Source organism: Pelophylax lessonae (assembly GCF_965119305.1).
Source record: "Pelophylax lessonae genome assembly, chromosome: 2".
NCBI lineage: Eukaryota > Metazoa > Chordata > Amphibia > Anura > Ranidae > Pelophylax > Pelophylax lessonae.
The window spans coordinates 710,332,322-710,345,866 of record NC_138769.1 but is presented as its reverse complement, the minus strand read 5'-3'; the positions used below and the strand labels follow the sequence as shown (position 1 = coordinate 710,345,866).

The following is a 13,545-nucleotide window of genomic DNA, read 5'->3' as shown; positions in this document are numbered from 1 at the left end:
AGGTATGGAGCTCCTTTTTTTTACCCCATGACACTGATGGCCACTCTACATAAACACCTAATATTTGTAGCCAGTCTACCTGAATGAGTAACTAGACAAGCACAGCTACCCAGAGACTTGGCTTCGTCTTCTGAGCCTAGAGTAGAGGAGTTTTTACATTTTGGTCAACTAGAGCCAAACTGACACAAGCGAGTGGCTCAATGAATGGTATTCCTTCCTCCTTTTTTTGTAATGTCGTTTCAGGCATGGACAGGGTCCTTCCCTCTCCTGGGCCCCTATAGCAGCCGCCAGGGCTATGGCTGTGGTTACACCCTCTAACTACAAATTTTACAGGATGGTTTGGGGAATCCACCTAATATAAAGGTGTCCAACCCTAGAATATAGGTGGGTTTCACCACTGGTAAACAACTAGTACACAAGCAAACGGAACTGTGGAAAACAGGACACCTCTGGGGCTACCTCATTCAAAATGTTTTGACAACAGCAAAACATACAAAAAATTTAGAAAAATGCCCATGTGTAATGGGTAATGCCGTCTAAGCCTGCATAGTCCCATGAAAATCCTCCTCTAATCTCCTTTCCCAATCCTTCATAAATTGGGGGGACTATTTTTAGTGGGATTACACAGGTTTAGACAGGATTATGCATGGGAAATTTTGTACATTTTTGGATTTTTTTAAATGTTTTTAATACATTTTGTATGAGTTCGTCCCAGAGGTATCGTGTTTTGCACAGTTTTGTTCTCTTTGGTATCTGTAGTTACACCCTTGGTTTACACTTTGCTTCAATGGATATACATGTGATGTGAAATATAATCTTATTCAAAATCAGAACTTTAATCTATAGATAGGGCTCTGTTAGGAAGATGCTACCTAAATCGTGGCCAAAACGTGTCTATCAGAATTCATATATTATTTTCCATTTAATTTATAATTCAGCTGTCTACTAGAAAAATAGTAAGTTAGCTTGTAAATGTTGGGAACAAAACTGGCAAATTTTTGTAAAAAAAATTTGGAAAATGGAAGATTGAAAAAAAAAAAATGTCAAACATAGGTTCATAATACATACACCAATATTTTTTTTTTTTTCTTTTAAAAATTGTTTGCACATTTTTCAGTTTGATAACAGCACCACCTTTTCTATAAAATAAAAAAAAAGGTTTAAAAAAAATGATCCAATCAAAAAGCGAGAATCGGTGAATGGAACCGTTGACCTTGATTCACCAGTAAGTTTTTATAAACGGGTTATATTGCAAGATTTACAAAAAAAATGAGAGAAGAAGCAGCAAGCTAACCATTTCTAACTTTTATAAAAAAAATGCCCCATGGCCTTTTTTTTTTTTTTTTTTTTTTATATATAACGTTAACTTGAATACAAATTAGTAATCTATAAATAAACTTTAAATGACTCTTTACCATTAACTTAATACAACAATTGTTCGCAGTTGAATTCATCCATAAAGATAATATATTGTTTTTTGTGGGTCAAAAGTTCACAGTAGACAAAACATTGGGCATGAAGCACTTTCAGGGACCCCTGAGCAGTCCCTAAAGATTGTCAAGTATTTTTATATGTACTGCTTTTTTTAACCACATGCCAGACTTTAATAAGACAAAGAGCAAAGTGCAGCAAGGTAGAGCAACCAATCAGAATAACTTTCACTGCTGTGAAAACTTTTGAATTAAAATTGAATTGGTTACTATGGGTTACTGCGCTCTGCACACCATCAATACTCTCTGAGCTACCGTAATACTAAATAACTAAGATAAATGAAATATGCTACATTTCTTACAACCAACCTCATTTAATCTACAGATGTACTAGCAGCTCTAAGCTTTATTGCATATGATTTTGCATTGATTATCAGATCTGGTTACAACACATAAAGTCTTTGCACCAACAAAAAAAAATCAACAAAAATTAAAAAAAATATATATACAATTAAAAAAACTGACAAGTACAAACTAATATATGCTGAACCTAAGGGGCCTATTTATAAATGTTTTCACAAGATTTATGAAAGTTTATACAAGATTCATACATTTTTCTAATTAGATTTAAATAAAAATGGTTGAAGGTCGTGTGAATATAGTGTGAAAACAGGTCTAAATAGACCCCTATATGATTTCACAAGATTTTTGAAAGTTTATACAAGATTTATAAATTTTTCCAATTAGATTTAAATAAAAATGGTTGAAAGTCGTGTGAATATAGTGTGAAAACAGGTCTAAATAGACCCCTATATGATTTGACATATATAAACTCCTGAAAAATCAAGATATGGCTTTCTGTAGTTGGAAACCATGTTGTGTTCAGGAATATAAAACATAAAATAGTTAAAAAAAAAAAAAAAAAAAACATAAAATAGCTTATGTTAAAAATTTAAAAGTAAAAAAAAATTGTCTTTTTCGCAGTTAACTTTTTTACTTGCAGACATCTGTCCAGAATTTTTAGGGTTGTCACTATTTTGCATTGACTATTTTATTGCACACGTCTCTGCTGAAGCTACTTAGAGAAGTCTTCTTTATCTACAGAACAGGATAGCCAATTCTGTTGTATCCTGAGCTATAGTCGTAAAACATTTGGGGCAAGGAGCATTCAGTGTAGCAGGGAGTAAATGAAGTCAGTGTAGAACAGTTGTCTTCTATGGCAGCAGGAAGGCTAGAGTCACCATTACCGGTGAAAACCGTCCCTGGCATTGGTAGGCATTTCAAATTATCATTGGGGTTCGCACTGCAAGTTCCCACGGGACTCTTTTTAATGAGATTACATGGATTCCAGGGGTCAGAATAAAGGATCCCGTTTAGCAAATGATGTGGCTCATACATTGAATGCTCCGCTGTGATGTCTTGGTGTATCCTCACTGACGCTCCCTGAATGATCTCTTGCTCTGAGATCATGTTGTTGTAATCCGAGTCCAACAGGTCAAAATACTCCATGGTTTCTTGACTGCCCTTATCCAACTCTTTTAAAGTGGCATCAGAATTGGACAGAAGCCCCGACGAACAGTTAGCCGGCTCAGTGAAGAAAGACGGAGGAAGGTTGCGATTCCTCAAGGGAACTTTTTTGCATCTTTCTCCACGAACTTCCTTGGTGTTGTCAAACAGGGCCGCTAGACTTTTGCTTTGCAAGTTGGTCTGGGTGGTGTCTCTTTTTGGAGGTGGTTTACAGTGATAGCTTTGAGGGCTGGTGCTACTGGTCGACAGTAACGGACCTTTAGGAGACCCTTGGCTTGGGTTGCCATTACCGATCATCCCCGTGCATCTTTTAATCTGTTTTTGCAGATACTTCCGATGATTGACCTTCCGTTTGGACTTTACGGGTTTGTCCAAGGCCAGCTTGATGTTGCTGGAAGCTGAGTTGATGAAACTAAGCAAATCCTTGCTAGACTCTTTATAGTCACCACCGGTTTCAACAGTACCGAGAAATTCAACCCCTTCGTGATAGCCTTTCTCGAAACCCACATGGGATCCCGGAAAATACAAGGGCATAAAGTGATGGTTCATTATTGCAGCTTGAACGGCCATTGCTGTTGAAAATTCCTTTGTCTACCAAGAATCAGGCATTAGTCAAGGAAGACTTCTTTTCACAGGTTGTCTTCGCAGGTGTCTCGAAAGCATAACTTCTGATGGTTTGATGCGTTGCAGTACTAGATCCCAAACAATCCCTTTAAATATCCATTAGAACCTGCTTAACAGAAGGCAGCTCCAGTCCCGCGTAACACATATCAATTTTGTTCTGCTGTGCCATACAAATACGTGAAGATTTGAAGTGAAATTGATGCAGCAGAGAGGCACTGTGTGTGTCTGAATCTTTCTTCCAGCAGGTCTTGTGAATTTAGCTTGTTCTCACCAGAAACACAGAAGCTGAAAAGAGTGGGAGGGGGAGATAAGTAGGAGGGCTACATCTAATGGTATCAGCTTTCACTAAATCCATGGGGAGGGAATGATACATCACGCAAGACCCGAAATAAAGAAAGCTCTGTGCTCGCTTCCTTCACTCACAAGACAAAATACAAGCTCCCAGCTCTATTCAGGCCTGGAATAAAACAAATAGCTTTTTTTTTTTTACCTTTTTGTTTTTCTTAGTGTAGTTTTTGCCATCGACTAGTAACCAGAAAATAATTTCAATGTACAAGAATTTATTTTAAAAAAAAAAAAAAAAAAAAAAAATTTATTGTATTATTTTAAGTATAAAACATATATATTATATAGATAGATAGATAGATATAGATACATATAATTTATTTATTTATTTATTTATTTTGAGTGAGATTACTAGGTTTTTATTCTTCTGTTTTGAACTGGATTTACTGGAACTGTAATTTTTTTTGTAAACTAAAGAATTTCTTTATTATCATATATAGCATGTACAACAATTTTACAAAACAACAGTGGTACAACAGGTTCAGGCCTGGAATAAAACAAATAGCTTTTTTTTTTTTTTTTTTACCTTTTTGTTTTTCTTAGTGTAGTTTTTGCCATCGACTGGTAACCAGAAAATAATTTCAACAGTACAAGAATTTATTTAAAAATTAAAAAAAAAAAGATTTTTTTATTGTATTATTTTAAGTATAATATATATATATATATATATATATATATATATATATATATATATATATATATATATATATATATATATATATATACTGTATATATATACTGTATGTATATATATATATATATATATATATATATATATATATATATATATATATAATTTTTTTTATTATTATTATTATTCATTTATTTATTTATTTTGAGTGAGATTACTAGGTTTTTATTCTTCTGTTTTGAACTGGATTTACTGGAACTGTAATTTTTTTTTGTAAACTAAAGAATTTCTTTATTATCATATATACCATGTACAACAATTTTACAAAACAACAGTGGTACAACTTCAGCTTCAGTTTAGCATACATACTCTGCTAGTGATATTGCTCCAGTAGCTGAAGGTATTTCAAACCAGGCAAAACGGAACTGTTATTTTTTAACACCAAAGACATCAGAGGGCAGCCAACCCAACCATCCCCAGGCATCCAAATCTTCTGGGTCTATCCTAAACAAAGACAGTTTTACTGGGCAACCATTGGTTTTTAGGCTAGGGAAGAGATGAGAGAGGAACCCCTCAGAATCTTCTGGTGCCAGTTCATTTGAGGGAAACAAAAATCTGATATGTTTATCCAAACTCTCCTACTGTATCTCTCCCTGCTAAGCTATGGCCAAATGTGTCTGCGGGTGGCTCATAGATATAGGATTTTCTGTTGACTGATTGAAAATCAACCAATTATATCAGGTCAAACCCAAATATAAAAAAAATAGGAATTAGAAAAAAGGGCAGTTTAAAATGTTTTTTCTTTTTTTTTTATATTTATTAAATTGCTTTTTCTGTCTTTGGATTCATCATGCTGCCCCAGGCACAGCCACTCTAGGGGTTCGGTTTTTGGTTGGTGCTAAATGACATGGCCAGCCCATGACAGCTTTGGCCATGCTGAAGAGTGGCTGTCAACCCTTTCAGTCAAGCTGAACATGATGGTACCTTCTCCTGTTCTGTATGTCCTACAATGGCAACTTTACATGGGCTCACACTAAGGCAGCGATGTCCACCTAGGAACAGTCAATCAAATTTAACATGGAGGAGTCAATCAATCTGGACATGCTGGTACCTCAGCTTATACTGAAAGTCCTACAGTGGCATTACTACACAGACTCACGCTAAGGCTGCATTGCCAACCTGGGAGCAGTCAATCAAAGATGAACATAGAAAAATCAGTCAAGCTGAACATGCTGAAACCTCAGCTTGCACTGCAAGTCCTACGGTGGCAACTCTACATAGACTTATGCTAAGGCAGCATTGCCATCCTGGGAGCAGTCAATCCAGCTGAATATGCTGGTACCTAGCTTGTACTGTATGTCCTATGCTGGCAACTCTATGTATGTAGACTCATGCTAAGGCAGCATTGTTACCCTAGGAGCAATCAATCAGGCTGAAAATGGAAAAATCAGTCAAGCTGAACATGCTGGTACCTCAGCTTGTACTGCATATCCTACGGTGGCAACTCTACATAGACTTATGCTAAAGCAGCATTGCCATCCTGGGAACAGTCAATCAAGCTGAATATGCTAGTACCTAGCTTGTACTGCATATCCTACAGTGGCAACTCTACATATGTAGACTCATGCTAAGGCAGAATTGCCACCCTAGGAACAGTCAATTAAGCTGAACATGTAGACATAGTCATAGTTTGTGAGGTCGAAAAAAGACATCAGTCCATCTAGTTCAACCTATGATGTGTGTGTGTGTTTGCTGTTAACCGTACATTGTATACCCCTGTATGTTGTGGTCTTTAAGGTGCCCATCTAATAGTTTTTTGAAACTATCGATGCTCCCTGCTGATACAACTGCTTGTGGAAAATAATTCCACATCCTTACTGCTCTGACAGTGAAGAACCCCCTACGTATTTTAAGGTTAAACCGTTTTTCCTCTAGTTTTAGTGAGTGGCCACGTGTCTTATTGTATTCCCTTACTCTGAAAAGTTTGTTTTTTATGCTAGGGTCGCCAGTACAGTATTTGTACATTGATATCATATCCCCCCTCAATCGTCTCTTCTCCACGGAGAAAAAGTTCAGTGCTTGTAGTTTTTCCTCATAGCTGATGCCCTCCATTCCCCTAATTATTTTTGTTGCCCTTCTCTGGACTCTCTTCAGTTCCAGCACATCCTTCCTGAGGACCGGTGCCCAGAACTGGACAGCATACTCCAGATGTGGCCAGACCAGAGTCTTGTAGAGTGGGAGAATAATCTCTTTATTTCTGGAGTGAATCCCCTTTTTTATATATCCCAGTATTCTGTTGGCTTTGCTTGCAGCGGCTTGGCATTGCATGCCACTGCCAAGCCTGTTGTCTACCAGTACCCCCAGGTCCATTTCCATCCTAGACTCACCCAGAGGTTTCCCCCTCAGTGAGTAGCTTGCTTTCATATTTCTGACGCCCAAGTGCATTACTTTACATTTTTCAACATTAAACCTTATCTGCCATGTAGTTGCCCACCCCATTATTTTGTTCAGATCCGCTTGTAAGGTTTCCACATCCTGCATAGAAGATATTGGCATGCTTAGTTTAGTATCATCCACAAATACTGAGATTGTACTAGATATCCCCTCCTCTAGATCATTTATGAATAAGTTAAACAGGATTGGCCCCAGGAAAGAACCTTGGGGGACCCCACTTTCCACGCCCGCCCAATCTGAGTACTCCCCATTAATCATCACCCTCTGGACTCTCACCTGGAGCCAGTTCTCTATCCAGGTACTCACCCTGTGGTCTATATCTACCTTCCTTAGTTTGTACAGTAAGCGTTTGTGGGGAACGGTGTCAAAGGCCTTTGCAAAGTCCAGATACACCACATCCACAGGCTTTCCTTTATCTAGGTGGCAGCTCACTTCATCGTAGAAGGTTAATAGATTGTTTTGGCAAGAACGATTTTTCATGAAACCATGCTGATTACTACTAATAATACCATTTTCATTACTAAAGTCTTGTATGTGGTCCCTTAACATCCCCTCCAAAATCTTGCAGACTACTGATGTTAGGCTAACCGGCCTATAGTTACTCGGGATATATCTCTGCCCTTTTTTAAATATTGGTACCACATTGACTTTTTTCCAATCAGCTGGCACCATAACCGTCTGTAGACTATCCTTAAAGATCAAGAATAATGGTCTGGCAATCACCTGGCTGAGCTCTTTAAGAACCCTCGGGTGCAAGCCATCCGGTCCCGGGGATTTATTTATGTTAAGTTTCTCTAGTTTAGTTCTAAGTCTATCTTCTGTTAGCCATGGCGGTACTTCCTGAGGTGTATTATTTAGTTTGGCCTTACAAGCTGGGTTAGTGTAGCCCCCCAATTCTTTTGTGAAGACTGAAGAGAAGAAATTATTTAACACTATCGCCTTTTCCCTGTCCTCTGTGGCCAAATCTCCTTTGTCATCTTTTATGGGGCCAATGTGTTCTGGCCTCGCTTTCTTACTGTTTATATACTTAAAGAATTTCTTGGGGTTTTTTTTACTCTCCCCCGCTATATGTCTCTCGTGTTCTATTTTAGCCGCCTTGATTTCGTCTTTACATTTCTTATTACACTCTTTGTAATGCTTGAATGCTGCCAATGACCTCTCAGTCTTGTATTTTTTGAAGGCCTTTTCTTTAGTATTAATATGCATTTTTATGTTGGAGTTTAGCCACCCAGGGTTTAGTTTTGCTCTTTTAAATTTATTTTCCTTTGGAATGCACTGGTCAATCCCTTTGTTTAGTATGCTCTTGAAGCACTCCCATTTTTCCTCCGTGTTCTTTGTTCCCAGGGTTCTATCCCATTTGATATTTTCTAGCAGAGAGCGCAGTTTTGGAAAATTGGCTCTTTTGAAATTCAGTGTCCTTATATTATCTTTGTGTTTCCTATTACTATGATTAATACTGAAACTAACTGACCTATGGTCACTGTTTCCTAAGTTGCCCCATATTTCTATATCCGTGATCAGGTCAGTATTGTTGGTAATCAGTAGGTCAAGTACCGCATTGTTTCTTGTCGGTGCGTTCACCATCTGACCCATAAAATTGTCCTGCAAAACATTTAGGAACTGCCGAGCCTTGGCTGAGTGCGTGGTTCCTTCTGCCCAGTCTATATCTGGATAATTAAAGTCCCCCATTATAATGACATTTCCCATCCTTGCTGCCAATCCTATCTGTAAAATGAGGTCCGCCTCCCCCTCCTCCCTCTGGTTGGGGGGCCTATAGCATACGCCCAATATTACCTTTCCCATAGTGCCTTCCCTTTTAAGTTCTACCCATAGGGATTCTGCCTCATCCATAGCTCCATTATTAATATCATCCCTCATATTACCTGTACACTGTTCTTAATATACAGACATACCCCTCCCCCTTTTTTACCTTCTCTATCCCTGCGATAAAGGGAATACCCCTGAATGGTCGCCATCCAACCATGAGAGCTGTCGAACCAAGTCTCTGTTATCCCCACAAAATCTAAGTCCTCCTCAAACATTAGCAGCTCCAGCTCTCCCATCTTGTTGGCCAGGCTTCTGGCATTGGTATACAGTACAAACCTCGTAATGTAGGAGTCAATTAACTTGACCATGCTGGTGTCTCAGCTTGTACAGCAAATCCTGCAGTGGCAACTCTATGTAGACTCACACTATGAAAGCGTTGCAACCAATCACCAAGCACCAGCGCGGTCATATGAGAGGAAGGTAAGTGGGTCACATGGTGCCCATGCAAAATACCGGGTACATAACTTTGGTTTCCCTCTGCTTTTTTCTATCTTGCCCTGCACATGCGCACCTTTCCATTTTTAATAGTTTTAATTTGCTGCTATAGGGTGCCATTTTTGTTTTGTTGGATTGGTGCAGACAAACGCTACCTTAAAGGGGAACTTCCACTTTCGATAAAAATAACTGTTCTTTTGCCCTTTACCTTAGGTGCTTTATTATGCTGCATAATGATATATAGAAGCCCAATTTACATGCCCAGCAGATCCCGGATTGCCCTCTTCTCCAACACCACGCTCCTACTACGAGTGCCATCCTAGTCGCCATCTTACTTTTGGTTATGGGGAACAGACTTTCTCTTCTTGTTTCTTACAGTCACCACCCTGATGACATGGCGCCAGATCTCAAACATGCACAGACAGAGATCTTGATGCCGAGTTATTTTCCTGGGATATTTCATAGGAAATTATGACTGGTGGGAAGTCATTTTTTGGGGGATTTGTGATGTATGTAGCTCAGGGGACATCGAAATAGCAATGCACACATCATCCTCACTTCGATGAGGAAAGAGGAAGTGGGAGGCTACCAGTATAACAAGGGGAAAAAAACATATTTTTAATTAATAAAGAAAATCTGTTGGCTTTTTGCTGAGGGGAGAGGGAGAATAACATGAGGCATACTTGAATTTTTGGTAGAAGCAGTGGCGGCCCGTGCATAGGGGGCGCCAGGGCGCCGCCCCCCCCTAAAAAAAAGGGAAAAAAATGACAAAAAGAACAATAAAGTTATGAAAAGAAAATCGGTTCGCCGGCCTATGTGGTGGCTAAAGGGGGGGTGGGGTTTACGACCCAGAAGAGGCGCCGATTGGCTGCCTTCTGGGGGCGTAACCTGGGCACAGGAAAGAGCGCTTGGCCACCCCCACCTTCGTGATATCCTGGCTGTGATTGGTCCAGTCTCCAGCCTGGACCAATCATCATCCAGGACATCCGATCGCTGACGTTGCAATGGGGGCGGTGCCGGTGCGTGCGTCAGTCACTCACAGTCACCGCCGCTCACCTTCCCGCCGGTTCCCGCTGCAGAGGAGAGGCCGAGATGAGGGAGAAGCCGCTCACCTTCCCGCCGCCGCAGAAGAGGACGAAGTATCGAGGAGGGGAGAAGCCGCCGCCAGGTAAGTGCATTGGATTGAAGGGAGCACGCACGCTGGTCTCTGCATTGATTGGGGGACAATGCTGTGGGCACTCTGCAATCATTGGGGTACAATGCTGTGGCACTCTGCAATCATTGGGGTACAATGCTGTGGCACTCTGCAATCATTGGGGTACAATGCTGTGGGCACTCTGCAATCATTGGGGTACAATGCTGTGGGCACTCTGCAATCATTGGGGTACAATGCTGTGGCACTCTGCAATCATTGGGGTACAATGCTGTGGGCACTCTGCAATCGTTGGGGTACAATGCTGTGGGAACTCTGCAATCATTGGGGGACAATGCTGTGGCACTCTGCAATCATTGGGGTACAATGCTGTGGGCACTCTGCAATCATTGGGGTACAATGCTGTGGGCACTCTGCAATCATTGGGGTACAATGCTGTGGGCACTCTGCAATCATTGGGGGACAATGCTGTGGCACTCTGCAATCATTGGGGACAATGCTGTGGCACTCTGCAATCATTGGGGGACAATGCTGTGGCACTCTGCAATCATTGGGGACAATGCTGTGGGCACTCTGCAATCATTGGGAGACAATGCTGTGGCACTCTGCAATCATTGGGGACAATGCTGTGGCGCTCTGCAATCATTGGGGACAATGCTGTGGCGCTCTGTAGTGATTGGGGACAATGCTGTGGCGCTCTGCAGTGATTGGGGACAATGCTGTGGCGCTCTGCTTTGAAAGGGGCTCGCACGCTGAACTCTGCATTGATGGGGGCACAGAACAGTGTTCATTGCATTGAAGGGGGCACAGCACAGTTGCATTGAAGGGGGCATGCACGCTGAACTCTGCATTGTGGGGGCACAGCACAGTGTTCATTGCATTGAAGGAGGCACAGAACAGTGTTTATTGAATTGAAGGAGGCACAGCACAGTGTTTATTGCATTGAAGGGGGCACAGCACATTGTTCATTGCATTGAAGGGGGCACAGTTGCATTGAAGGGGGCATGCACGCTGAACTCTGCATTGTGGGGGCACAGCACAGTGTTCATTGCATTGAAGGGGTCACAGCACAGTGTTTATTGCATTGAAGGGGGCACAGCACATTGTTCATTGCATTGAAGGGGGCACAGCACAGTTGCATTGAAGGGGGCATGCACGCTGAACTCTGCATTGTGGGGGCACAGCACAGTGTTCATTGCATTGAAGGGGGCACAGTGTTTATTGCATTGAAGGGGGCACAGCACAGTGTTTATTGCATTGAAGGGGGCATAGCACAGTGTTCATTGCATTGAAGGGGGCACAGCACAATGTTCATTGCATTGAAGGGGGCACGCACGCTGGTCTCTGCATTAAAGGGGGCACGCACGCTGGTCTCTGCATTGATAGGGGGCATGTACGCTGGTCTCTGCATTGAAAGGGGGCATGTACGCTGGTCTCTGCATTGAAAGGGGGCATGTACGCTGGTCACTGCATTGAAAGGGGCCATGTACGCTGGTCTCTGCATTGAAAGGGGGCATATACCATCTCCTGTACCATGACCTGTGACATGCCTATACCATATCTGTGCCATGCCTATACCATATCTGTGCCATGCCTATACCATCTCCTGTACCATCACCTGTGCCATGCCTGTACCATCACCTATGCCATGCCTATACCATCACCTGTGCCATGCCTGTACCATGACTTCAAAGTCACGCAATATTTTACTGCGTTTTTTGAAGCAATACCTATTACATTTTTCTTTTTGCGCCCCCCCCCCCAAAAATTTTGAGCACCAGCCGCCACTGGGTAGAAGGTGCCTTTTAAACAATGCTGGGCTGTTTACTGTCTATTTTTGTTCTTGTGATAAAAATAAAAATAATGGGGCTAATTTTTTTGTCTGGCACAAGAACAGGTCCAGGATAGTTGGAAGGAGCTCCTGCAAACCACAGGTACCCTCAAAAGCCTCTGCAGCTATAGCGGGAGAGGTTTGGGACAGTAAAAATATAGCTCAGCCATGGGGTTTTATCACCTCTCAGTGTGAACAAGCCTTAAAGCTAGCCATAGATGGATCGAATTGTAGCCAGTTCAGCAGGAACCAGCTGAATTTTGATCCATCTATGACCAGGCTGCTTGTACTGAAATTGATCTATCAATTGACTTCAATACAACCAGCCTGTTTATTTTTTTGTAGCCGGCAGCAGTAATCATTGTATTCTGACGGTGGAAAAAAAATCCCCTGTTGTCAAAATACAATAGCATAGTGGAAGGGATTGCCCTATCACCACTGAATGTGTTGATGGGGGAATCAAGCGATTTTATTTCCTTCAACTAGTGGTTGAAGGAAAGAAAATTGCCTAAAGTATGGCAAGACTTAGAGGTGAAGAGGACTCTGCACATCAAACAAGTAACTAGTCTGAGATCTGGTGGAAGGGGAAGTATGAAAAAACCATGCCAGCTGAACCGTAAAGAGGACTTAACCCTAAAGGGGAAGTTCCGCTTAATGCTACCCCCCCCCCTTGCTATTTTTACACTTTTTTTCGTGGGGGTGGAGCGGGTACCTTGTTTTGACGGGTACCCACTCCCACAGTCAGATCTCTGTGGCACATCCACCAGATGTTCTCCTACCCCCACCAACAACCCTCTGGAAAAACATTACTGGTCCCGGAAGGTTGTGGGATCATTCACAAAGTGCAGCATGTACAGTGGGCTGGCTGGTCACAGTAATCAAATACCAGCACCGGGGACCTGAAGACCAGTCAAGAACCAGTTCAGGTGAGGATGCCACTGGACCGCTGGACAGGGGAGTCTCCTTTTATTAAAAGTCAGCAACTACAGTACATGCAGCTGCTGAGTTTTAGTTATTTTTTTATTTAAACAGGGGGACAAACCACTTTGAGAGCCGGTTCACACCAGGGAGACTCAAACTCCCCCCGACTTTGAAGTCGCCCATGCAGCACGACTTCATCGCAACTTGCAAACGACTTCTCTAATAGAAGTCAATGCAAGCCACTCCGAAGTCGCCCAGAAGTAGTGCAGGAACCTTTTTCTAAGTCGGAGCGTCTTGAGTCACTCTGATTAGAACGGTTCCATTGCACAGAATGGAGCGCTACTTGTCAGGCGACCAAGTCGCGGCA

General features: G+C 41.7%; 1 protein-coding gene across 1 annotated transcript; it reads right to left on the bottom strand.

The window, feature by feature from the left end:
* Positions 1-2,396: 2,396 nt before the first annotated feature.
* Positions 2,397-3,866, bottom strand: FAM181B (family with sequence similarity 181 member B). The gene has a single exon (XM_082247420.1). It carries the CDS (start codon positions 3,525-3,527, stop codon positions 2,529-2,531), a length of 999 nt encoding a protein of 332 aa, XP_082103546.1. The 5' UTR covers positions 3,528-3,866; the 3' UTR covers positions 2,397-2,528.
* Between the last annotated feature and the right edge of the window lie 9,679 nt (positions 3,867-13,545).

Excerpts from the sequence above, each read along its gene's own strand:
- FAM181B (XM_082247420.1), bottom strand. The coding sequence starts at position 3,527 with ATGGCCGTTCAAGCTGCAATAATGAACCATCACTTTATGCCCTTGTAT.